Raw genomic sequence first — 27,716 nt, forward strand, 5'->3', positions numbered from 1 at the left:
AAAAACGATCGTGTCAGAACGCGGTGACGTAAAACACAACGGTCCATAAAAAAGTTCAATGCTTCCAAGCATGCGTCGACTTGATTCTCAGCATGCGTGGGTTTTTAACTGATGCTTTTGCATACTAACCATCGGTTAGCAAGTTCTCTTTTTTTTGACCGAAGGATAACTGACCGATGGGGCCCACACACGATCGGTTTGGACCGATGAAACGGTCCTTCAGTCCGTTTTCATCGGTTTTGACCGACCGTGTGTACGCGGCCTAAGACATACAGTGAGGGAAAAAAGTATTTGATCCCCTGCTGATTTTGAACGTTTGTCCATTGACAAAGAAATGATCAGTCTATAATTTAATGGTAGGTTGATTTTAACAGTGAGAGACAGAATAACAACAGAAAAAGAAAAAATCCTGTAAAACGCATTTCAAAAAAGTTATAAATTGATTTGCATTTTAATGAGTGAAATAAGTATTTGACGCCGTTACAAAAGATGACTTTGTACTTGGTGGCAAAACCCTTGTTGGCAATCACAGAAATCAAACGTTTCTTGTAGTTGGCCACCAGGTTTGCGCACATCTCAGGAGGGATTTTGTCCCACTCTTTGAAGATCCTCTCCAAGTGATTAAGGTTTTGAGGCTGATATTTGGTAACTTGAACCTTTAGCACCCTCCACATATTTTCTATGGGATTAAAGTATGGAGACAGGCTAGGCAACTCCAGGACCTTAATGTGTTTCTTCTTCAGCCACTTCTTTGTTGCCTTGGTTGTGGGTTTTGGGTCATTGTCATCCTGGAATACCCATCCACTACTTATTTTCAATGCCCTGGCTGAGGTAAGGAGGTTCTCACTCAAGATTTGACAGTACAAGGCCCCGTCCATCATCCTTTTGATGCAGTGAAGTTGTTTTGTCCCCTTAGCAGAAAATCACCCCCAAAGCATAATGTTTCCACCTCCATGTTTGAGGGTGGGGATGGTGTTTTTGGGGTCATAGGCAGCATTCTTCCTCCTCCAAACACGGTGAGTTGAGTTGATGCCAAAGAGCTTTCACCCAGTTCTCCTCTGAATCATTCAGATGTTCATTAGCAAACTTCAGATGGGCCTGTAAATGTGCTTTCTTAAACAGGGGGACCTTGTGGGCACTGCAGGTTTTCAGTGCTTCAAAATTGTGTTGCTAATCATTTTATTGATGACTATGGTCCCAGCTGCCTTGAGACCATACCGAAGGATATTGACAGCTATTTGGTGTTTCTTCCATTTGCAAATAATCACACCAACTGTTGTCACCCTCTCACCAAGCTGCTTGGCGATGGTCTTGTAGCCCATCTCAGCCTTGTGTAGGTCTACAATCTTGTCCCTGACATCCTTGGAAAGCTTTTTGGTCTTAGCCATAGTGAAGAGATTGGAATCTGATTGATTCATTGCTTCTGTGGACAAGTGTCTTTTATACAGGTAACAAGCAGAGATTAGGAGCACTCCCTTTAAGAGAGTGCTCCTAATCTCAGCTTGTTACCTGTAAAGAAGACACCTGGATCCAGAAATCTTGCTGAATTTTAGAGGTTCAAATACGTATTCCACTCCTTAAAATGCAAATCAATTACTAATAACTTACTAATACATTTTTTGAAATGCGTGGTTTCTGGATATTTTTGTTTTTATCCTGTCTCTCACTGTTAAAATAAACCTACCATTAAATTATAGACTGATCATCTCTTTGTCAGTGGGCAAACTTAGAAAATGAGCAGGGGATCAATGATGATGTGCACTGATGAGGCTGTACTGATGGGCACTGATGAGGTGGCACTGATGGGCACTAATAGGTGGCACTGGTGGGCAATGATTAGCAGTACTGATGGGCATATGTTGGGACCAATGTTCCTGTAACATAAGCCGTTTACCAGCTTTCTCTTTTTCTCCTCACACTGTCAGCATGAGGAGAAAAAAGCCAATACCTGGCTTCTGTTTACTTCCGTGATCACCTGCCATTGCCTGACAGCTGATCACGTGGTAAAGGACTGCTGTGATTTTTTTTTCTTTTTTTTTTAAACTGGTCCTTTCCCAGCTGAGTTTATTTGTGACCGTAAATAAGCTTGTATCAGTATTTCTGATGATGGTTTATATTAAAATGATTATATTCCTGTATGCAGCTAACAAGAATAACGATAAAAAAAGATGTGTATATTAAAGTGTTACTAAACCACATAATGTTGTTCATACTCCCTCAGTCACTATGAGATTTGTTTTCTGTATTCTGGAAAAATCCTGGTTAAGCCTGCTGCTCTCTCTCTCTCTCCACATTTCCAATTCAGCTAGGGATTTTGAAGTTGTGGCAGCAACTCTGAACATGCTCAGCTTTCAGTAAGCTTTCTGCTCCCTCCCTCCTCCCCTAGGCCACTAACCAGCTAAACACAATGGGGGTGGTGTATTACACGTAGATTGATGGAGGCTTCACCTCCCTCTTATTACTAGACACAGGCTGGAGGGGTGTGACACAGCCTGTGACTGGCAGAAATCAGCCTAAACCATGTCATTTCCACAAAATAATAAAGACTTGATTTCAAATATATATTTGTATAACAATTTATTGATATTTTTTTTTTATCTGTTTTCCAAAGGCTGTTTCTTTTTTTTATTTTGAACATGTGACCAGCAGCAGAGGACTAGAAGCTCCTCCTGCTTATGTTTCAGTGCAGACAGGCTGGGAAAGAGCTGGGTCATGTGAGAGCTGTATATCGATTTGGAAAAAGGTACTTAGATGTTTTGTTAATAAAATAACTACAGTGCCATCATCTGCATAAAGAAATAGAAGGGATAATTTAAATGAAACAGTGTGTGTGTTTAGTATCACTTTAAGGGTGGAATCTATGTTAGTTTTTTTCAAAGGAGATACATGTGGTAGGAAAAATACTCTTTCTTGTTCCTTCCTCTTGGGATATTATGTACCACACTGTGGACTATGGCTTTATTATGTGAAATAAGGTATTTACTCTATATAAGGATTTTATCTTTTATCGTTTTTTCTTGCTGCTTAGTTCTCAAATTTTTGCAGGGCAATTTCACTATGGGTCCATATTTATACTATTCCATTTTCTTTCTATACCTGGGTTGAGGTTTATTAATTGATCTTTCACCTCACGCTTGCGCCTTGCTTGGTTCACATATATACTATTTTATTTTCTTCCTTACCTGGGTTAAGGTTTGCTAGTACATCTTGTTGCATACTTGGTTCTTTTTTCTTGGATCCAACTAGCAGTCACAGATTATATGCTATTCATTCAAGTAGAGCTGCAACTAACGATTATATTCATAATCATTTAGTTGGCCGATTATTGTTTCGATTAATCGGATAATAGCCTTAAAAAAAAATGTTTGGGCCAATTTGTTTTTGGGCAGATTACAAAACACAAATTGCCGCAAAAACACATTACATGTTTTTTTGCAGCTTCTCCATTGAAGTATATTGAACCCAAAAAAACTAAATAGCACTGTTTTGCGTTAAAAAGTCCTTGCCCTTTCCAAATACGCAGCAGCTTAAAAAAAATAATGGATGTGAACGTGTCCCATAGGAAAACATGTAAATGAACTGTAGTGTGTTTCTGCAAAAAGCACCAAAAAACAGGTGTGAACCCAGGCCTGAGATGTTTAGTAACATAATGGGGTTAAAAAAAACAAAAATAAGTACAAAAAGAGCAAATAATCGCTACTGTAAGGGGTTCATTTTTTTACTGTGGGACAGTGAAAGTAATATTCACAGTAGCGATTTGCTTTTTTGTACTATAAAGGGCTCATTTTAGTTTTTTTAACCCCATTATGTTACTGGCCGATTAATTGATTATGAAATTTGTAATCGATTAATTCCATAATCGATTAGTTGTTTCGGCCCTACATTTAGGTAGTAATATTTATCAAATTTTTTCACAAAAATCATTTGGAATTGCTAGTTGCGTCACTATTGATCACAACCTGGAGATCTGCATTCCCCTTGAGGTCTGTTTATATGCGTCTTGGCGTTTACGGGCAGTACTGCCACAGCTCGCGGTGTGCAGATGCTCCCAAATAACCCTTAGCCCATAGCACCACATGTTGAACTTAGATCCGACTTGTGAGTAAATTAGGGAGGGATATTCTATTGCTATGGTGGGTTTCCCCCTCCCCCAGTTTGGTCAATCATTAGACTATATTGGTTGCAGATGCGCACCTTGCATTGTCCTGAGGAAGTGGAGCGAATTGCATGAAACACGTCAAACTTTTGGGATGCAGATTTTTTTATTACAATCATGTGTTTATATGTCTGACCGTATACATTAACTTTTTGTAATGATGAATTACTTTTTATTGCAATCTGTTGATGAGGATCTAAAATTACGAATAATCTTTTAAATATTACTATTTATAAAACCTGTACATATATGAATTAATAAATGTGTTTTCATGTTATGATCATTTTACCAGCTGTTTTTCACATGCTTCATTTAAAGTTTCAGCTCCTTTCTTTTTAATCTTTGTGGTAGAAAAAATGGTACGTGACCTACTTTATAAAAGTGGTCATGGATTCTACCACGCTACAGGTGTTTCCTTGTATGGATACATTACAAGGCAATTCTCTCTTCTCCCACTGGCACGCATAGATTATTTTTTTTACTTTGTTGTTTCCTGATACCTCCATTTGTCTGCATCTCCCTCTGATTGCATCCAGAAAGCACCTGCTCATCTCTCTTTAATACATTCTACAACCAGTAAAATGGAATATAAAAGCATATACATTTTATAAAGGCCTGTCACATGTAGTTTCTTTAAATCAATCTTCTCAGAATGCACAAAGTCAAAGCTAGCACAGTAATGCCACTTCATATTGCAAGGATGATATTTCTCAATATCTCCACAGAGCAATCAAGCATTTCCCTGATAGTTTCTATCAAATGCTAATCAATTATTTCCTCACCAGCCATGACTTTTTTTTTCAAACCACAAAGCCATTACAGCCCATTATAACTCATTCCTGGCTGCCAATAGCTGCAGATATAATGAAAGCAGTTTGCTGGCTGTGTTTAGCGTTAGACAGGGTCACAAAAGGTGTACTATATTTGGAAAATGAGAGGAGTGCATTAATACCTCAAACTAATACTCTAAACACTTGTCCACTCGCTGAAGTAGTGGAGATCCTTGCATCCCAAGCAAGTTAACATTTTACTTTGGTAATAGATGTTGAATAGCTTTCTTTGCAAACATGCAACCATACTGTATATTTTCAGTGCAGAGGGCAGCAGTGAGTATGTGCAGCTACACGCATAACACGCACAACACGCACAACACGCACAACACGCACAGCCAGTGAACAATCATCCATTCAGCAGTCTGGCTAGTTATTCAGAATTGTGTTCTCAATTTCAAGTCCATGGACAATGGCTAGTCTGCTGGCCAATTCTTAGCAAACTATGGCCATCTAGAAAAGGAAATAATACAATCTATATTGATAATTGTTTTTTTGCAGTAAATTAATATAACAAAACAGCCAACTACAACTTTGAAAGGACTTTGTACTAAATATACTATCAAGATGGTCCACACATATGCATTACATTACAAAGCATTGTTAGGATGCAGTATATATATATATATATATATATATATATATATATATATATATATATATATATATATATATATATATATATATATATATATATCCTGTTATATAAATGTATGGAGGTTACCACGAATGTCCCAATTCAAGGGGGCCAAGTAGGCCAACTCCTAAGTGATATTAAAGTCTCGTTTTTCTTTAAAAATAACAAACATGTTAAACTTACCTGCTCTTCGGAGTGGTTTTGCACAGAGCAGCCCAGATCCCCTTTGTAATAAATGGAAAAAGAAAATATGGACAGCCGCACTCCAAAAAACCTTGATGGTTGTCTTTATTTAAAAAAAAGAAAAAATGCACTACAAGTCACGGCACACAACACAGGAGTAAAACAGCTGACGCGTTTCACACTATAAATTAGTGCTTACCCCTTTGTCTTGGGTCCCTCACTGACTTTTATGGCCACTCCTGTCGAGTGTCCCCACAGCAAGCAGCTTGCTATGGGGGCATCCAAGCCGAGTTGCAGCTCTGTGTGTCCATTCAGACATGCAGATGTAGTTTGGGCCTGCCCCCTCTCTTTCCTGATCGGCTTACTGACTTTGATTGAGCGGAAGCCAGTAGCTGCACATCGCTGGATCGAGATGGGGCTCAGATAAGTATTAGTGGTTTTGGGAGGACTGCCTCACACTGAAGTTTTTTTTTTTTATCTTAAAGTGATTGTAAAGTCTTGTTTTTTTTTTTCTTTTAAAATAACAAACATATTATACTTACCTGCTCTGTGCAGTGGATTTGCACAGGGCAGCCACAATCCTCCTCTTCTCATATCCCTTTTTTGTGCTCCTGGCTTCTTCCTCCTGTTGAGTGCCCCCACAGTAAGCAGTTTGATATGGGGACACCCGAGCCGAGTCACGGCTCCCTGTGTACACATTCAGACATGGAGTCGTGACCCGACCTGCCCCTTCTCTCCTGAATGGCTAAATGACTTTAACTCCTGCTGCTGTGTCTCAGCCAATCAGAAGGGAGAGTCTTGGACAGCCGAGACACTTGTGGACATCGCTGGACAGATATGGGGCTCAAATAACTATCAGGGGGGCTGAGGGGCGCTGCATAGAATGCATTAAGATAAAAACCCTCTGCCTTTAGAATCACTTTAATTTACATATAACCGCGTAGTGGGTCTAAAAGCCGAGTTGGGGGTTTTCTTCACCTTTAACACGAGTATTTCCCAACACTCTACATTTAAATAGCCCTGCATGGAGATATTTCAAAGAGCCATGACCCTACCGAGTATAGAACAAAACCATGCCACATATACCTTTTGTTAATTCAGGAATGAGGTTGGATGGCTACATCTTAAAGGATACTGTTTGATGCAATCCACTAAAGGTCCATTACAACAGTCATTGATAATGCACTGAAAGAAACAAAATGATGGGATTAGTAGCAAAAACAAATACTGATTAAGGACATAATATGATTTACATATTCTTTAAAAGTAGTAAAAGAGCTTTAAAACAAGCCAACCCTGACCTGTCTAGCTGCATGTACTGTGAAGTAATTCATCCTCAATTCCTCAAAGATACCAACAGAGGCTCTAAAGTTAGATTTCAGTTATTTTCTGGCAGCCTAGAAGGTCCTACTATGTAATTACATTAGCAGGAGGCATTTTCCACATGGCCTACTTCTACAGAGGTGAATGAGTGTTTTTTTTTTTACAGCGGACCTTCCATGAAAAATCAACAGTTGGCTCTCTTATCAGCCCCCATCCCCCCAAAAAATGGAATAAAAAAAAAACATTACAAAGAATGTAATAAGGGCCAGTTCACACCACATGCAGTCCAGTGCATTTTTTTCTGCATCAAAAACTTATGGAAAGTAGGTTATATGGTTTTCAAAGGCATAGCTCACACTAGTGCTTGCAGTTCCAATGTGTTCCACTTCCAGAAAAAAGTAGAACATGCTGCATTTTTCCTGCACTAAACTGTACTGGAATGATGTAAAATGCACCAAAGGTTAATAAAAAAAAGAGGGGGGGAAATACACGGGACTGCATCAAAAACGCACCAAAAATGCACCAGAACGCATTAAAAACTCTTCAAAAGCGTGCATGCAGAAAAGCATCTGGACTGCATTTCTATGGTGTGAACTGGCCCTAAAAGTTTTAAAAATTACCTAAGTCCAGGATTCCAATGCTTCTAGGAGGCGAGGCAAGGCTGGCTGCCATGAGGGAAACCTGTGGAGTCAAACTCCCACAAGAATGTGCCCCAGCCCATTGCAGGAGTTCATTTTCAAGGTATTTTGAGTGCCCGGGAGGAAGCAGCGAGGCACGGCAAAGCCACTTGTGCCTCCCAGAAGCACTAAAACTTGGAATCAGGGTAAGTTTTTCTTATCCGTTTTATATATATATATATATATATATATATATATATATATATATATATATATTTTTTTTTTTTTTTTTAAAGTTTTTTTTTTCTTACAGATAATTTTGTTTGAAAGGGGGGAGCTGGTAGAAAAGCAGATGTTGCTTTCACATGGAAGGTCTGCTTTAATACTTTAATATGCATGGTCACAAGAAATTAAAAGGTGAATGTGAACCAACACCCAACCACCCCCTCCAAGCACAAATCCCCATCATTGCTGACAAGCTGTCAGTGCCCACGCAGCTGGTGCAGCGGTTTAAAGATTTTAAATCTCCACTCTTCCACAACTTCTTTGTGCAGGGCTTCTGGGGCAGATCAGTGATTCTCTGTGCTGGCGCTGACCAATTAGAATCTCTGTGATACATCCCAAAAGACTCATAGTAAAAAAGGGGAGAAAAGCAGGGATTTTAAGCCACTGGACCACTACTTTGGCTGTGTGGGCACTGACAGTTCATCACCCATGGGAGTACAGCGGGGACAAGGGGGTGGGGAGAGCGTAGGGTGTTCATTTAAAATAATTGTATTGTTAGTGGGTCATCCCATTCAAAATGTACATTTAATTAACCTCCCTGGCGGTAATCCCGAGTGTGGCTCGGGGTTAATTTTCAATACCAAAAGCGGTAACCCCGAGCTGTAACCAGGATCCAGGCAAAGTTACTTACCTTGTCCCCAGGATCCTGCAATGTCCTCCCGCTGTGTCCACGGGCTGTGTCCTCTGCCCGATATATTACTGTGTCGGGCTCCGTTCCCTGCGAGTGTCGGGGTGAAACATACAGTACACTGTAATCTGTAAGATTACATTATTGAATCAAATAATTGTACCTCCCTTTTGTCCCTAGTGCTTTGTCCAGTGCCCAGCATGCACTTTTATATTATACTGTATATACTGTTCTTTCTGCCTGAAAACAAGATTGTCCATAGCAACCAAAAAGCATCCCTTTACGTCAAAAGTGGTTTTAGACCAGCTAGAAAACAGCAATAGTAAATGAGAGCACTTGCAGAATTGAGAAATAGTGATTTGTGGGGAAATTCGTCATCAGACACTGAAAGTGATGACAGCGACAATTCTGCAACTGAGCAGATTTCAGTGTTTTTTATTTGATTACATTATTGAATACATTTTTATTATTATTATATTATAATTTATGATTTTGAGTTTCAAACTTTATCATACCCGGGATGTCTACTAGACTCTGGTTTGGACAGATTTAAGTGAGTTATTCCTAAGAATTACAGGCCTACAATATAAAACGCAACATTTCTATACAAAACAATGTGCCCCTGTGAGATGCAAAAACCTGACATAATCATACCGCCAGGGAGGTTAAGGTAGGTTCTTCTACCCTTTGGGACTCTAGTTAGAAGATCTCAGATTTTCTGGCCCTGTTTTCACATGTGGTGTTTTCCAGGGTTCCAACAGGTTATGTAAAGTAAATAAAAAATTCTAGCGGGATTAGTTGGACTACCTTGTAATAGTCACAGCATGTTTATAGGCCTGGGGCCTCAAGCATAGATATTGTCACTATGTCACACTGTCTCACATTTTCTAACTCTTTGCTATAATCGGTTAATATGCATCTACATTTAGTGCAGCTCTGCTGGGTGGGGCTTGGGTGCTGCATGCTTTCTTATGTGTGCAAAATATGTATATGGTTTTAATATACAACAGAGGCCAAGTAATCTTACTCACTATCTGACGAGAAAGGTGTGCACCATGTAATGTCTTCCCCGGGAGTTGAGAAGTGACATGTACTCTATAATGATCCGGCTGCGCACCCTCCGCCTGCTGCGATCCCGGTATTACCCCTCCTCACCGCTCACCTCCGGGGACACACTGACACCGTCTACAACAACAGAACCGCAAGTAATGGGAGGGGGCGGTGACAAGAGAAGGGAGTGGGAGGGACCCCCCCCGTTCCAAGACTTTCCTTCCCTCCCCGACCAATCCCAGAGAGATGTAGGAGCGACCAGACTCCTCCCAGGAGAAGGAATGGAAGTGATGCGAGTGGGCGGTGACTTCAGCAAGGAGTGGGCGGGGTCTCAAGCTACAGCGTGCGCCCCAAATCCTCAATCCCGGAGGGGAAGGACCAAAGACAGTGGGCGGTGACCGGAACTATAGCGAACGCTCCGATTCGTCACCAAACCGGATAGAGGCTGAGGGGGGTGGGTCGCCAATTTTATTCATAGATGAAATCCCTCCTTTATTAACCGACCAATCCTGGAGAGACTTGAGGCGCCCGTGTTATCTATTGAGCGGACGTGATGGAAAGCAGGCGGTAAAAGGACTAGGGAGTGGGCGTGGCCTGTCCATGATCGAGCGCGGCTCTAATCCCTCTCTTTCCTGATCGACCAATCATGCTTCATCCGGGGGTGGGACAAAGGGGGGTGCTGTGAATGGGCGGTGACAAGAGGGAATGGTCTAGAACCAGCATCAGAGGGATAGTGTAGGCGGGGCGCAAACGCCAAAAGGGGGCGTGTACTGGGTAAGGTGCATGGTTCGTTATGTGGAAAGGGGGCGGTGAAGACAACAACAAAAAACAAACACACCTAGCTCCTTCCTCCGCAAATGGTACTTCTGTCTGCTGCCCAACGAGCCCTGTCAGCTTCATTAGTGCATGTCAGTGCCTCCTCATTAGCGCGCATCAGTGACTCCTTATTAGCGTATGGCGGTGCCTCCTCATTAGCGCACGTCCGTGCCTCCTCATTAGCGCACGTCCGTGCCTCCTCATTAGCGCACGTCCGTGCCTCCTCATTAGCGCACGTCCGTGCCTCCTCATTAGCGCACGTCCGTGCCTCCTCATTAGCGCACGTCCGTGCCTCCTCATTAGCGCACGTCCGTGCCTCCTCATTAGCGCACGTCCGTGCCTCCTCATTAGCGCACGTCCGTGCCTCCTCATTAGCGCACGTCCGTGCCTCCTCATTAGCGCACATCAGTGACTCCTCATTAGTGCACATCAGTGACTCCTCACTAGTGCACGTCAGTGCCTCCTCAATAGTGCACATCAGTGCCTCCTCATTAGTGCACATCAGTGCCTCCTCATTAGTGCACGTCAGTGCCTCCTCATTAGTGCACGTCAGTGCCTCCTCATGAGCGTATGTCGGTGCCTCCTCATTAGCGTATGTTGGTGCCTCCTCATTAGCGTACGTTGGTGCTTCCTCATTAATGCACATAAGTACCTTCTCATTAGCGTACATTGGTGCCTCCTCATTAGTGCACAACAGTGCCTCCTCATTAGTGCATGTCAGTCCCCCCTCAGTAAAGCGCTGCGCAAACTGTTGGCGCTATATAAATCCTGTATAATAATAATAATAATTAGTGCATATCAGTGCTTCCTCATTAGCGTACGTCAGTGCCTCCTCATTAGTGCACATCAGTGCCTCCTCAGTGCACATCAGTGCCTCATCATTAGTGCACATCAGTGCCTCATCATTCGTGCACATCAGTGCCTCCTCATTCGTGCACATCAGTGCTTCCTCATTCGCGTACGTTGGTGCCTCCTCATTAGTGCACATAAGTGCCTCCTCATTAGCATACGTTGGTGCCTCCTCTTTAGTGCACATCAGTGCCTCCTCATTAGCGTATGTTGGTGCCTCATTAGTGCACATCAGTGCCTCCTCATTTTCAAACGTTGGTGCCTCCTCATGAGTGCATGTCAGTGCCTCATGATTAGTGCACATCAGTGCCTCCTTATTAGTGCACATCAGTGCCTCCTCATTCGCGTACGTCAGTGCCTCCTCATTAGTGCACATCAGTGTCTCCTCATTATTGAAAATCAGTGTCTCCTCATTAGCGCACGTCGATGCCTCCTCAATAGTGCACCTCAGTGCCTCCTCATTAGCAAACGTTGGTGCCTCCTCACTAGTGCACGTCAGTGCCTGCTCATTAGTGCACATCAGTGCCTCCTCATAAGTGCATGTCGATGCCTCCTCACTAGTGCACATCAGTGCCTCCTCATTAGTGCACGCTGGTGCCACCTCATTAGCAAACTTTGGTGCCTCCTCACTAGTGCACGTCAGTGCCTCATGATTAGTGTACATCAGTGCCTCCTCATTCGCGTACGTCAGTGCCTCCTCATTAGTGCACATCAGTGCCTCCTCATTATTGAACATCAGTGCCTCCTCATTAGCGCATGTCGATGCCTCCTCACTAGTGCACATCAGTGCCTTCTCATTAGCAAACTTTGGTGTACGCGTACGTTAGTGCCTCCTCATTAGTGCACATCAGTGCCTCCTCATTATTGAACATTCGTACCTCCTCATTAGCGCACATCAGTGCCTCCTCATTAGTGCACATCAGTGCATCCTCATTAGTGCACATCAGTGCCTCCTCATTAGTGCACATCAGTGTATCATCATTAGTGCACATCAGTGCCTCCTCATTAGTGCACATCAGTGCCTCCTCATTAGCGTACATCAGTGCCTCCTCATTAGTGCACCTCGGTGCCTCCTCATTAGCATACGATGGTGCATCCTCATTAGTGCATGTTAGTGCCTCCTCATTAGTGCACATCATGGCCTCCTCATTAGTGCAACTCACTGCCTCCTCATTAGCGTACGTTGGTGCATCCTCATTAGTGCACATCAGTGCCTCCTCATTAGCGTATGTTGGTGCCTCCTCATTAGCGTATGTTGGTGCCTCCTCATTAGTGCACGTCAGTGCCTCATTAGTGCCTCCTCATTAGTTCACATCAGTGCCTCCTCACTAGTGCACATCAGTGCCTCCTCATTAGTGCATGTTGGTGCCTCCTAATTAGTGCACATCAGTGCCGCCTCATTAGTGAATGTCAGTGCCTTCCTCATTAGCATACGTCAGTGCCTCCTCATTAGTGCACATCAGTGCCTCCTCATTAGCGTATGTCGGTGCCTCCTCATTAGTGCATGTCAGTGCCTCCTCATTAGTGCACATCGATGCCTCCTCATTAGCATACATCAGTGCCTCCACATTAGTGCACATCAGTGCCCCCTCATTCATGCACATCAGTGCCTCCTCATTAGCGTATGTCAATGTTACATACACAGTACATCCGGAAAGTATTCACAGAGCTTCACTAGGTTGCCAGCACTGAACTTGTTCTCTCTGGAGAAGAGACGCTTGAGAGGGGAAATGATTTCAATTTACAAATACTGTACTGGTGATCCCACAATAGGGAGAAAACGGGAGTTCAACCCCCTTCTCCCCCGGGCCTATTCTTCCACTTCTCTCCTTCATGTAAAAATCATCATTTTTTTGCTAGAAAATTTATCAGAACCCCCAAACATTATATATATATATATATATATATATATATATATATATATATATATATATATATATATATATATATATATATATATATATATATATTTTTTTTTTAGCAGACACCCTAGGGAATAAAATGGCGGTCATTGCAACTTTTTTTCCCCTCGCACTGTATTTGCGCAATAATTTTTCAAACGCCTTTTTTTAGGGGGGAAAAAAAGGTTTCATGAATTAAAAAATAACAAAACAGTAAACTTAGCCCAATTTTTTTGGAAAAAATGCAAGATGATGTTTTTACGCGGAGTAAATAGATACCCGACATGTCACGCTTCAAAAATTGCGCACACTCATGTAATGGCGCCAAACTTGGGTACTTAAAAATCTCCATAGTCAACTCTTAATTTTTTTTTACAGGTTACTATTTTCGAGTTACAGAGGAACTCTAGTGCTAGAATTATTGCACACTCTCTAACGCACGCGGCGATACCTCACTTGTGGGGTTTGAACGGCGCTTACATATATGGGCGGGACTTATATGCGGGTTCGCTTCTGAGTGTGAGCTTACGGGGACAAGGGCGTTTAAAAATAAATATATATATATATATATATATATATATATATATATATATATATATATATATATTTTTTTTTTTTTACTTTTTTTTACATTTAAATTTTTTTTATCACTTTTATTCCTATTACAAGGAATGCAAACATCCCTTGTAATAGGAATCACTGTGACAGGTCCTCTTTATGGAGAGAGGCGGGGTCTATAAGACTCCACATCTCTCCTTCAGGCTGGAAAGCATGAGATCGTGAAAAAAAATTCACCCATCTCATGCCGACAGCCGCCATTGTGGCTTTATTTACTTCCGGGTACCCGGGCGTGACGTCACACCGCACCCGGGCCTCTGACGGTCGTCAAGATGATGCCCCAGTACACAACAAGCCAAGTACTCTACACGCCCCTGTACTCTACACGCCCCCGTACACAACAAGCCAAGTACTCTACACGCCCCTGTACTCTACACTCCCCCGTACACAACAAGCCAAGTACTCTACACGCCCCCATACTCTACACGCCCCGTATTCTACAAGCCCCCGTACTCTACACGCCCCGTATTCTACACGCCCCCGTACTCTACACGCCCCCGTACACAACAAGCCAAGTACTCTACACGCCCCCGTACACAACAAGCCAAGTACTCTACATGCCCCCATACTCTACACGCCACGCCCCCGTATTCTACACGCCCCCGTACTCTACACGCCACGCCCCCGTACTCTACACGCCCCCGTACACAACAAGCCAAGTACTCTACACGCCCCCGTACACAACAAGCCAAGTACTCTACACGCCCCCATACTCTACACGCCCCGTATTCTACACGCCCCGTATTCTACACGCCCCCGTACTCTACACGCCACGCCCCCGTACTCTACACGCCACGCCCCCGTACTCTACACGCCACGCCCCCGTACTCTACACGCCACGCCCCCGTACTCTACACGCCACGCCCCCGTACTCTACACGCCCCCGTACTCTACACGCCCCCGTACTCTACACGCCCCCGTACTCTACACGCCCCCGTACACAAAAAGCCAAGTACTCTACGCGCCCCAGTACACAAAAAGCCAAGTACTCTACACGCCCCCGTACTCTACACGCCCCCGTACTCTACGCGCCCCAGTACACAACAAGCCAAGTACTCTTTGTGCCCCTGTATACAACACGCTCCCATACATTACACACCCCCTGCTTTCCAACATATTAACTTCTGGGACAACATGTTCACTTGTTGCCTAATATATCTCTCCCACTTTCAGGGGCGAATGTAAGAAGATAATCAATGACGGTGATCAGGATGTAATGGGTGCGGAGTAACCATACTTCCTGTACACTCCGGGGACACTATTGGGGTCTTCTATAAGACGTTGTGCCCCCTCTATGACCCCACACTGAGGACAATGCGAGGAACTCCCTCATATCACACCTGACTCTCAGGTGAGGGTCACACATGAAGTTGGTGATCTGAGGAGAGGGGGGGGGGCGCATTTCTGAGAACATCCATCAATACAGAGCTCTGTGATGTGATCTCAGGCTGTACTACAATATATATGTTTTATATAAAAAAGAACAAATCCAAACTATCTATAGTATATGAAATAAACTGCATAATCTTAACCTGAAGCACCAGACAGCACAGCTAAGCAGCACTGAACATTAAATATCCCAAGGGAAAAAGTCCTCTATGTGACATGATAAACAGGATCACACGCAGTTATTGCCGACACAAAATGCAGCAATTAAAAATAGGAAACATTCCTGGGGCAAGTTATCTAGTGACATTTAGGATGCTTTGTAATCTCAGTGATTTTACAGCAATCATAATTAGAGAGTGAAGGAGCTTCTCTCCTTGGCACAGTGTTGGGTTATTACCTGTTGTACCTGGTTGGCGAGGACAGCATCTGGGATTAAGGATGGATCACGCAGCATGCTATTCAAGACAGGTTTTGTGGCTGAAAGAAAACAGAATATGTAAACACAAAATGTTTGTTGGTATGCTGTAACTTAATCATACATACTGTAATTGGACTAAAAAAGGTTGAGAATTAAAAATGTCCTATGCAACTAGGGTACAAAGCTACAGGCATCCAACAGGTACAGCATTTGAATTTCAATAACATAGGGAAAAACACTTTAGTCAATTAAGAGATGACACGCTAGTGTATGTGGCTTTGGTGTAGTAGTGATCAGAGATGTGGGAACTTCTCTAGGACATCTTGAGAAAGACTGCAGGAGTCGCCATTAGGATAGTGTGGTTCTCCTTTTCAATGGGTGTTTGGCACTATTGGCCATGGACACTTGGGTGTTTGGCACTATTGGCCATGGACACTTGGGTGTTTGGCACCATTGGCCATGGACACTTGGGTGTTTGGCACCATTGGCCATGGACACTTGGGTGTTTGGCACCATTGGCCATGGACACTTGGGTGTTTGGCACTATTGGCCATGGACACTTGGGTGTTTGGCACCATTGGCCATGGACACTTGGGTGTTTGGCACCATTGGCCATGGACACTTGGGTGTTTGGCACCATTGGCCATGGACACTTGGGTGTTTGGCACCATTGTCCATGGACACTTGGGTGTTTGGCACTATTGGCCATGGACACTTGGGTGTTTGGCACTATTGGCCATGGACACTTGGGTGTTTGGCACTATTGGCCATGGACACTTGGGTGTTTGGCACTATTGGCCATGGACACTTGGGTGTTTGGCACTATTGGCCATGGACACTTGGGTGTTTGGCACTATTGGCCATGGACACTTGGGTGTTTGGCACTATTGGCCATGGACACTTGGGTGTTTGGCACTATTGTCCATGGACACTTGGGTGTTTGGCACTATTGGCCATGGACACTTGGGTGTTTGGCACTATTGGCCATGGACACTTGGGTGTTTGGCACTATTGGCCATGGACACTTGGGTGTTTGGCACTATTGGCCATGGACACTTGGGTGTTTGGCACTATTGGCCATGGACACTTGGGTGTTTGGCACTATTGGCCATGGACACTTGGGTGTTTGGCACTATTGGCCATGGACACTTGGGTGTTTGGCACTATTGGCCATGGACACTTGGGTGTTTGGCACTATTGGCCATGGACACTTGGGTGTTTGGCACTATTGGCCATGGACACTTGGGTGTTTGGCACTATTGGCCATGGACACTTGGGTGTTTGGCACTATTGGCCATGGACACTTGGGTGTTTGGCACTATTGGCCATGGACACTTGGGTGTTTGGCACTATTGGCCATGGACACTTGGGTGTTTGGCACTATTGGCCATGGACACTTGGGTGTTTGGCACTATTGGCCATGGACACTTTAATGTCCCTTCTCTGCAGAGCTGGAACAATGAGGGAAAGTTTCTGGTCTGAGCACAGTGAATGGTTTAAATAGTGCTTCTGTGTTTGCAACTGCTGATAATGTAAGACTGCTATATGAAGTGTGAAACTAAAATGAACAAAGTTGTTGTGCCCTGAAGTCCTGTTCATTGACAGATAAAGCACTCTGTGTAGAGGAAGATTGTGATGTCCTTCTGTGGCTGTAATGAATTACTAATGGAGATTATCCAGAAAACTGGTGAAAGACTTTGCTCTGCCTTAGCAAGGTCTCTTTTGTGTAGATACCCACTCATCCCCCAAAAATCATGTTACAGGTACCTTTAGCTTGCTTGACTCATGAGGCCCTAAAACAACCTAAAGGCACTGAATCTTGGATGATATAGCATCTGTGGAATTGGTTTTATCAAGAAATGACCACCCATAATCAAAAGTGCTTCCTGACATGTACAGTTACACAACCAGTGGCCCCTGGTGCTCAAAATGTTTTGAGGGACGCAAATGAACTGAAAAATTCTGGGGGAAAAAAACCCCCATCAAACACTGCCACTGTGCCATTAAACTGTGCCCATCAAATGCCGCCACTGTGCCATCAAATGCTCCCACTGAGCCCAGGAAAAGGAATCACCGCTCCAGGTGGATCTAAGCAGACAATTAGAGGAACCTCTCAGGAGTCCAATGTGCCATGACTAAGCACTAGCAGTGTGCGAAACGCATCGGCTGTCCCCTCATGTGACTGTATTTTTGGATTTATATGTCCAGTTTTTATTAATAAAGACTACTTCAAGTTCCTTTGGAGTGCGGCTGTCTATCCACTTCCACTTCTTCTATGTCTCCCACTGAGCCCATTGAATGCTCAGTGGCGAGCGGTGTCCTCCATGTCCTCTCCCATCCTCCTCTACTCCCTGATAGGCGTCCAATCACAGCGCCTGTCGTTTCAGCCAATCAAGTGACGGGTAACAGAGCCTATGGCTCTAATCAGATGCTTCAAAAACACCCCCAGCAATGCATGAATCTATCTATTGCTGATAGAGGGGGTGGCAGGAGAGAGGGAGCGACGTCCGTGCACCTTTATGGACGCACCACCACTGTACACAACTATTATTTATACTGGGCAACCTCTCCCATTTATTTCTTTTCCAGACTGTGTTATCCTAGAAAAGCATGTAAGCTATTTCTATGCAACAAACCTTTACAGATTTGATAAACACAGGTGACAACTAAATCAGCTTGAACAAATATGTGTAATTTAGTGAGGATTTGCTGTGTGTAAAAAATGGCATGCTGGTGGAATTACAATAAATGGATGTAACAGTAATTAGAGACAACACACGCATCTTAAATTCCAAGAATATGACCTTTGACTCCAGTACATAAAAGTACTAGCGTCAAGAGACTGGGATCTAGTGTGACCTTTTTTTTTTGCAACCTCTTAGGAATAGGAACCAAACGTACATTCTACTTAAGCCTGGAACAAGACTTGTTTTCTGATTTCCTAAGATAATCACCAATTCACTTTTGTAAACATGTTCAGAGGCATCAAAGTCACCTCCCAAGAGGCAAAAAGGCCATCGCTGTTTTTCTAAAGACAGGCCAGTGTGCTTGATTATTTATTACAAGGGCAACTGGAGGAAACACAGCACACATGGAAAAATGATAACATGTTGAACAATTTAAATAACAATGTACTTAATGCATGCAACCTCTTTATCCCAAAGATGAATCTTTTTCTATATAATTTATACCAATTCCTTTGCAAAAGAAAATGATACTCATTTATCTCAAGTAGAGAACTTCCATTAGAAAGTTGGTAAAGTCTAACTTTGCTTTAACAAAGAAAGCTTGGGGATTTATTAACCATGGCACACAGAGGCAACTCCTATTATCTCAGACAGATTTACTAAGGAGCCAGCATATTCAGTGCCTTGAAATATTCCACATTTTGTACAACCTAAAATGTAAATGTATTTTATTGGGATTTTATGTGATGGACCAACACAAAGTGTCACATAATAGTGAACTAAAAGGAAAATGATAAATGGTTTTCAATTTTATTTTACAAATAAATATGTGAAAAGTGTGGCGTGCATTTGTATTCAGCCCCCCTGAGTTAATACTTTGTAGAACCACCTTTCACTGCAATTACAGATGCAAGTCTTTTGGGGGATGTCTCTACCAGCTTTCCACATCTAGAGAGTGATATTTTTGCCCATTCTTTGAAAAATTGCTCAAGCTCTGTCAGATTGGATGGAGAGTGTCTGAACAGCAATATTGAAGTCTTGCCACAGATTCTCAATTGGATTTAGGTCTGGACTTTGACTAGGCCATTCTAACACATAAATATTCTTTGATGTAAACCATTCCATTGTAGCTCTGGCTGTATGTTTAAGGTCGCTGTCCTGCTGGATGGTGAACCTCCACACCAGTCTCGAGTCTTTTTCAGACTCTAATGCCGCGTACACACGATCAGGGTTTCTCGGCGGTGAAAACACTGATGGGAAAACAGAGGATCAGCTCGGTCCCTTTTTCCTGTGTACACACAGGCGGTTTTCCCGACATGTTTTCTCTTGGTCGAGAAAACCGGCCGTGTGTAGGCTCCACCACAGTGTTTCCCTATGGGAAAACTGCAGAGGGAAAAAAAACTATGCGATTCGCGACGAGAAAAATTAAAACATGTTCTAAATTTTCTCGTGGTGATTCTCTGCGAATTTCTCGTCGTGAAAACTGCTGGAGAGCCAACACACGGCCAGTTTTCTCGTCCAATAGTAAACATGATAGTTTTCCAGACAAGAAAACTGATTGTGTGTGTGGGGCATAACAGGTTTTCTTCTAAGATTGCCCTGTATTTGGCTTCATCCATCTTCCCATCAACTCTGGTCAGCTTTCCTGTCCCTGCTAAAGAAAAGCATCCCCACAACATGATGCTGCCACCACCGGTTTCACGGTGGGGATGGTGTGTTCAGGGGGGGGATGTGCAGTGTTAGCTTTCCGCCACACGTAGCATATTGCTTTTAGGCCAAAAAGCAGAGCACCTTCTTTCACATGTTTGTTGTGTCCTCCACATGGCTTCTCGTAAACTGCAAATGGGACTTTGTATGGCTTTATTTCAACAATGGCTTTTTTCTTGCCACTCTTCCATAAAGGCCAGATTTGTGGAATGCACGACTAATGCCGCGGCGTACACACGATCGGTTTGTCTGATGAAAACGGTCTGATGGACCTTTTTCATCAGACTAACCGATCGTGTGTGGGCCCCATCGGTTATTTATCCATCGGTTAAAAAACTAGGAACTTGTTTTAAAATGATCTGATAGTTAACTAACCGATAGAAAAAAACGATCGTATGTGGGTACGTCCATCGGTTAAAAATCCACGCATGCTCAGAATCAAGTTGACGCATGCTCGGAAGCATTGAACTTCATTTTTCTCAGCACGTCGTTGTGTTTTACGTCACCGCGTTCTGAAACAATCGTTTTTTTAACTGATGGTGTGTAGGCACGACTGATGAAAGTCAGCTTCATCGGATATCTGATGAAAAAATCCATCAGACCGTTTTCATCGGATGAACCGATCGTGTGTACAGGGCATAATAGTTGTCCTGTGCACAGATTCTCCCACCTGAGCTGTGGATCTCTGCAGCTCATCCAGAGTTACCTCTTGGCTGCTTCTCTGATTAATGCTCTCCTTGTGAGGTCTGTCCATTTCGAATGATGGATTTAACAGTGCTTCGTAGCTTGGGATATTTTTATATAACCCAACCCTGCTTTAAACTTTTTTACAACTTTATCCCTAACCTGTCTGGTGTGTTCCTTGGCTTTCATGATTCGGCTTGTTTACTAAGGTTCTCTAACAAACCTCTGAGGGCTTCACAGAACAGCTGTAATTATACTGAGCTTAAATTACACACAGTTGGACTCCATTTACTAATTAGGTGACTTCTGAAGGAAATTGCTTCCACTAGATTTTAGTTAGGGGTATCAGAGTAAAAGGGGGCTGAATACAAATGCAGGCCACACTTTTCAAATATTTATTTGTGAGACATTTTGAAAATCATTTATACATTTTCCTTCGACTTGACAATTATGTGCCATTTTGCGTTGGTCCATCACATAAAATCTCAAATAGCCCTGGTCCACACTGCTGCGTTTTGACAAGCGTTTTGACATAAATCGGCAGCATTTGCCGGCAATAACACTGTCCTAATTGATGCGACGCCGCACTGATTTAAAAAAGTAGTTCCTGTACTACTTTTTGCAATTTCACCGCGATTTACATTGACATCTGTGAAGAAACCTGCACAGATGTCTCTGTAATCGTGGCCGAAATCGGGATTGCCAGCGGGGCAAAACATGTGTGCTTGGGAGAAACAGCATTACACAGATCTTCCCAGTGAATGGCTGTGCAGGAGAGCATGTCAGCACAAGTCTGATCATATTCTCCCAGAATAGACAGAATGTTGGAGTAACATATTTAATGCGAGATAAAACCCTCTCTAATTTACACAAGGTGCAGGTCTTGGATTCTCAGTCCACCTTTGCTTGATCAATCCCCACTAGCGAGCGTTATAACCTACTAGGCTTCACATTAACAGTAAATAAAAAATAAACATTTGTCCGCAGCAGCCAATCATGCATTTGTGTTCATTCTCTGACTTGTATTGCAAAATGACAGCTGCAATCTGATTTTTGTGTTTCTGATATTCTTGATCCAGTTACATAAAAACCAACACTCAAACCATTGCAATACAGTGTGGGGGAAAAGGCTCAAGTCGTTTGTAAGGCATTAATATACACAGATTTTATTTTTGGTATTCCAATTTTTACAATACAAGAATGTAATCATTTTGATATACACCATATTAATAATATGTGCTAATGATTTATTCATTCTATTTAGTAGCATTCTAATGCCTCGTACACACGACTAGTTTTCCCAATGAGAAATCTGCCCGCAAAAAAATTTAGAACCAGCTCTATTTTTTCCCGTCGTGATTCCCGGCGGTTATTTTCCCGTTGCGAAAACTGTACTTGTGTATGCTTTTCCGAGGGGAAAAAACGTGCATGCTCAGAATCAAGTTATAAGACGGGAGCGCTTGTTCTGGTAAAACTAGCGTTCGTAATGGAGATAGCACATTCATCACGCTGTAATGGACTGAAAAGCACGAAGACTGAAAATCGCGTCTCTCACCAAACTTTTACACTTTTAACAGGAGGATCAGCAAAAGCAGCCCAAAGGTGGCGCCATTTGAATGGAACTTCCCCTTTATAGACCCGTCGTACATGTTGTACGTCACTGCGCTTTGGTCGGGCGGGATTTGGCATGAACGTCTGTATGCAAGGCAGGCTGGAGAGGAATCACGTCAGGAAAAACTTTGTTTTTTTTCCTGACAGGAAAACCGGGCGTGTGTACAAGGCATTATTTGTATCAGTACAGAGGAAGGCCATGTTACATGTACAGGTTTATTCATATATAGGGTAAATCCCTGTAATACCTATATAAACTAATAAAATAATATTGAACCAAAAAAATAAATAAAAATGTCTTCCATAGTTTAGACTGATATATATTCTTCTACATATTTTTGGTAGAAAAATTGCAATAAGTGTATATTGATTGGTATGCGCAAAGTTATAGCGTCTACAAAATAGGGGATAGATTTATGGCATTTTTATTATTATTATTTTTTATTGACTAGTAATGGTGGCAATCTGCGATTTTTAATCGGGACTGCGAAATTATGGTGAACACTTTTGACACTATTTTGGGACCATTGTGATTTATACAGCGGTCAGAGCTACAAATAGCCACTGATTACTGTATAAGTGACGGGGAAGGGGTTAAACACTAGGGGGGGATCAAGGGGTTAAGTGTGTCCTAGGGAGTGTTTCTAACTGTGGGGGGCTCACTACAGCATGACAGAGATCACTGCTCCTGATGAAAGGTAGCAGTAGCTCCTTCATGTTGCTAGGCAGAACAGGAAAATGTCTTGTTTACATAGGCATCTCCCCGTTGTGCCTCTCCTCGCCAAAAATCGTGGGCCGCCGGCGAACATCGAGTTTGCGGGACCTGAGGGCATGCACGATAGGCGTCACATTCAAAAGGGACATACAGGTACGCCCATTTGCCCGCCGGTGCCATTCTGCCGACCTATATGTGTGTGTGCGGCGTTCGGCAAGTGGTTAAGCAATATAAGCTTGTTGAAGCTTGTATAAGATTTTAGTGATCAAGTTTAGATCTACTTTAAGTTTCAAAATGTATTAGTTGCTCATGATGCTCACTGCCCGACTTACCCGGACACAGTTTGCACTATGGCAATATAGGTTCCATTACAAGAACATGTGCCAACTGCTACTCTTACCATGCCAGTTCATACTTTACATTTAACATGCAACTTTTTGTAATATTTGGTTGTACTGAATAAACGTGAATGTTTGAAAAATATAATAAACTATAATAAATAAAAAAAATATGTTTTTTTCTATTTTAATGTGAATTACACAATTTTGATGAACAAATACCTTCATGGCAGAATCACCTAGTATTACTTTAGCCACTGGCCGACCACCCCATAGCAGATTTACTGCTACAGGGCGGGCGTACTGTGCAGAATCACGTGTGTGTGTATATATATATATATATGCGATTCTGCACTTCCAGAATTTGGGTGCGAGACCCAATCTCCACTGGCACCCACTGATCATTTATTACACTGACAGAGTGCCAGTCTGTCTATGTAAACAAGGCAGATTGTCATTCTGTCAGTACAAGGCATGAATCCTGAGTTACTGTAAAGCAGAAACACTGATATATGTCTTCCAGTAGTAAAAGCACCTCCCTGAAGAAGTCACGAGAAGTGACGAATACGCGTAAGAGTGTAACAAAAAGTCCACCAAGAGGTACCGGAGGTGACGTTGGCGAACACACTATCCTTTTTACATGCCTGATTTTATCACAGCTATGTGAGTTCCCTTATGTAGTATTTCTGTTAAAGAAACCTTTTTAAACGATACTGCACTATTGGTACTTTATCTCTCTGGGTGCGAGTCATTGTCACTCCTTGGACGTGACTACCGAGAGGTACCTGTCTCTTTAATTGCAGTCCATCTGGATAACATCCTATGCAGATACGATCAAAAAGTGTGTTTGGGTTTATATGCTGCTACCTTACAGCAGTAAGGTAAGGGGACATCCTCACTTACTCTGAAGAGAAAACTGGAAACTCATATTTTCTTCATGTTGTATTTTGGCATCTACACCAGCACTTTCATTACTTTTTGGACTCCTGTTTATCTTCCTTTTTTGTTATGCCCATAGGTTTCTGCTGCATGGACTTTTATCTTAGCCTATCTCAGCCACCTATGTGTTGTGTTATGCACGTTGTACACCTTATTTTGCATTAGTACATTATTTTATTATTGTATTTCACTTTACTATGAGCATATATCTAATAGCACTGGTGTTTTGAATTGATACACCCTTGTCAGCTAGCTTAGCTGTACTGCAATATGTTTACTTTTGAGGTTATAGGTCTTTGATTGGATTGGTATATAATCAATAGACAAACTATCTTTTCACATATTCACTTCCTCCACACGTTTATCCCATCCCCTATTTTATAGCGCAGCACTACCTTTCTTCACAATATTTTTTGGTTTGCTACACCTTTAGTGCCGCAGCTGTACCCCCTCCCCCCCCACTTCTTGGTAGCGCGGTAATACTCACTCCTTCGATATTGCAGTCCCGCTATAAGTCGCTGATCGTCACCATTACTAGTAAAAAAATATGTATAGGCCCTATAACTTTTGTGCAAACCAATCAATATACGCGAACTGGGTTTTTGTTTTTACCAAAAAAATTTAGCAGAATACATGTTGGCCTAAACTGAATAAGAAATATGATTTTTATTGGATATGTTTTAGAGCAGAATGTAAAAAAATATATATATACATAATATATATAAATATTTTTTTTGTTTCTAGCGCAAAAAATAAAAATCCCAGAGGTGATCAAATACCACCAAAAGAAATCTCTATTTGTGGGGGGGGGGGCATACATTTATTTGGGTACAGTGGTGCAGGGCCGCGCTATTGTCAGTTAAAGTAATGCAGTGCCGTATAGCAAAACATGGCCTGGTTAGCAAGGGGGGTAAATCTTCCAGAGGTGAAGTGGTTAGTAGGAACTGCACATTTAAAAAATACTGAATTTTACTTGTTAAAATAACATTGGCATGTTAAAACCAATATAATATTAAGTGACTGGGTTTATCTATACATAAAGGACTTCAATACATCAAAATATACAGCCTCTGTGCAGTATAGTGGTTATTACAGAAATAAAATCGAAGCCTTTTTGGAAATGGTTTTCTTTTATTTTACCAAGGTTGTATGGATGTATAAATTAGCAAACAAAAAAAAAAAACAAAAAAAAAATGTTGACTTATTACATGATATGGTCTGATGACTATAGGATTTAGTTGGTCAATAACTGTATTAGCTGAAGACACTTCATAAACAAATAATCTGTAGACCAAAGAACCGATCTAGAGAGGAAAACATCTTTTGAAGAAGAAAGGAACAGAGCTGCTTATGACATAATATGTTTCATATCTTACTCATTAAGCTAATATGTTGCCAGGAAAGAAGACATTCATATCTTGCAGATTTTCTTGACTCATCTACAAAGATAACTGTCAGTGGGCTGGTATGTTTAAGTTTAATTAAACTCGCACAACTGCTTTTTAATCATTTAAGGAGCTCTTGTCTACCTCCCATAAGGGATAAAACAAGCACTTGTATTTACATTTATAGAAACGGTGCTTTCTTTGAAGAAACCATGAACTAAGAAGCTTACAACAGAACGTTCATAAAGCCAATTTTTTTTTCTGGTTTTGGATGAAGACTTTTTGTTTTTTTGATTGGTTTCCGCAAAAGTTATAGCGTCTACAAAATATGGAATAGATTTACGGCATATTCATATTTTTTTACTAGTAATTAGGGGTGCTGAAATTAATCGTTGCATTGATGCATCGCGATTCGGGTGTCCCGGATGCAGCATCGATGCATGCGACCGGAAAAATCGATTTCCAGGTGACCTCATCCCGACTTGCCCGGCTCCTCCCGGGAGAGCGCTCCGAGTGTAAAGCTTTTAACCCATTAGCGCCGAGCGTATGCGGCCTCGGCTTTAGACCTCTTTCACATTGAGGCGTGGAGCCACGGTGACGGTACAGCCGTGCTATTTGTAGCGCCGCTATACCGTTGTATTTACCGCAATATTCGGGCGGTATTACCGCGGTTTCCCATTGATTTCAATGGGAAGGCGCGGTATAGGAGCGGTAAACACACCGCTCCTATACCGCTCGAAAGATGCGGCTAGCAGGACTTTTGGAGCGTTCCTGCTACCGCACCGCTTCAGTGTGAAAGCCTTCAGGCTTTCACATTGACGCCTCAATGTGAAAGGGGCCTTAGGGAGTTATACCAGGATGATGCCCGCAGCTGCCGATACCAGTTTTTAGAGCGGGCGTCAGCTTTCCAGAGATAACAACCAATGCAGCTAAAAGCCACTCGGCTGTTATACCAGAGGAGCGGGAGTGAACATCCACCCCTCCTGCCATCTTCCGCCGCTCTTACCAGGTCTCCCATCCCACTGGGAGACCCGCTCCATGATCCGCCATTTCCCGGGGCTGGAGACAGACTGGCGCAAAGCCGAAAATGGCTTTGTTCCAGTCTCCTGTATGTAAACAAGGAAAGAAATATCACAACACTTCTGGTTTACTCGGCTGTCAAAGGCGCCGTTTAAAAAAAAATAATACAGTATTTAAAATCGCAGTGTTTGGCGATCTGAATACTTTGACATGCAAAGGAGGGATTTGGGTCTTTTAGACCTCCGATCCCTCCTCCATAAAGAGTACCTGTCACCAACTATTACTGTCACAAGGGATGTTTACATTCCTTGTGACAGCAATAAAAGTGATCAAATGTATTTATTTTTTTAAACACAATGTAAAAAAATTAAAAAATAAATATAATTTTTTAAAGCGCCCCCATCCCTGCAAGCTCGTGCAGCAAAGAAAACACATACGCAAGTTGCGCCTGCATATGCAAACGGTGTTCAAATCACACATGTGAGGTATCGCTGCGATCGTCAGAGCGAGAGAAATAATCCCCCCCCCCTCCCGCCGCTATCCGGTGATTCTCTGGGCTCTCCTGTGCCATCAGGGGCCCGGAGAGATGATCGCTGTCCGGCGGGTGGGAGGCATAGAGATGACTGGTGACCAGTCATCTCTATGACCGTCAGAGGCCCAGGCGCGATGTGATGACATCATGCCCGGGTACCTGTAAGAAAAACAAACCGCAATTGCGGCTAGTAAGAATGAGATCTGTGGATTTTTTTTCACAATCTCATTCTTTCCAGCCTGGAGGAGAGATGTGGGGTCTTATTGACCCCGCATCTCTCCTTAAAGAGGACCTGTAACACACTATTCCTATTACAAGGGATTTTTACATTCCTTTTAATTGGAATAAAAGCGATCGAAAAAATAAAATAAAAAAAAAGTGTAAAAAATAAATAAATA

The 27,716-nt window shown here is 42.6% G+C and overlaps 1 protein-coding gene across 7 annotated transcripts in view; it reads right to left on the minus strand.

The window, feature by feature from the left end:
* The window catches only part of CDIN1 (CDAN1 interacting nuclease 1), a 482,433-nt gene that overhangs the window by 233,364 nt on the left and 221,353 nt on the right, over positions 1-27,716 (minus strand). For all 7 annotated transcript variants that reach the window (XM_040333849.1, XM_040333848.1, XM_040333850.1 and 4 more), the window contains 2 exons: positions 15,680-15,759; positions 6,942-6,991 (listed from right to left, as the gene is read on the minus strand). In XM_040333849.1, coding sequence (XP_040189783.1) covers positions 6,942-6,991; positions 15,680-15,759 — 130 coding nt within the window. The remainder of the gene's footprint in view (positions 1-6,941; positions 6,992-15,679; positions 15,760-27,716) is intronic.

This window comes from Rana temporaria, chromosome 13 (genome assembly GCF_905171775.1).
Source record: "Rana temporaria chromosome 13, aRanTem1.1, whole genome shotgun sequence".
In the NCBI taxonomy this organism is placed as follows: domain Eukaryota; kingdom Metazoa; phylum Chordata; class Amphibia; order Anura; family Ranidae; genus Rana; species Rana temporaria.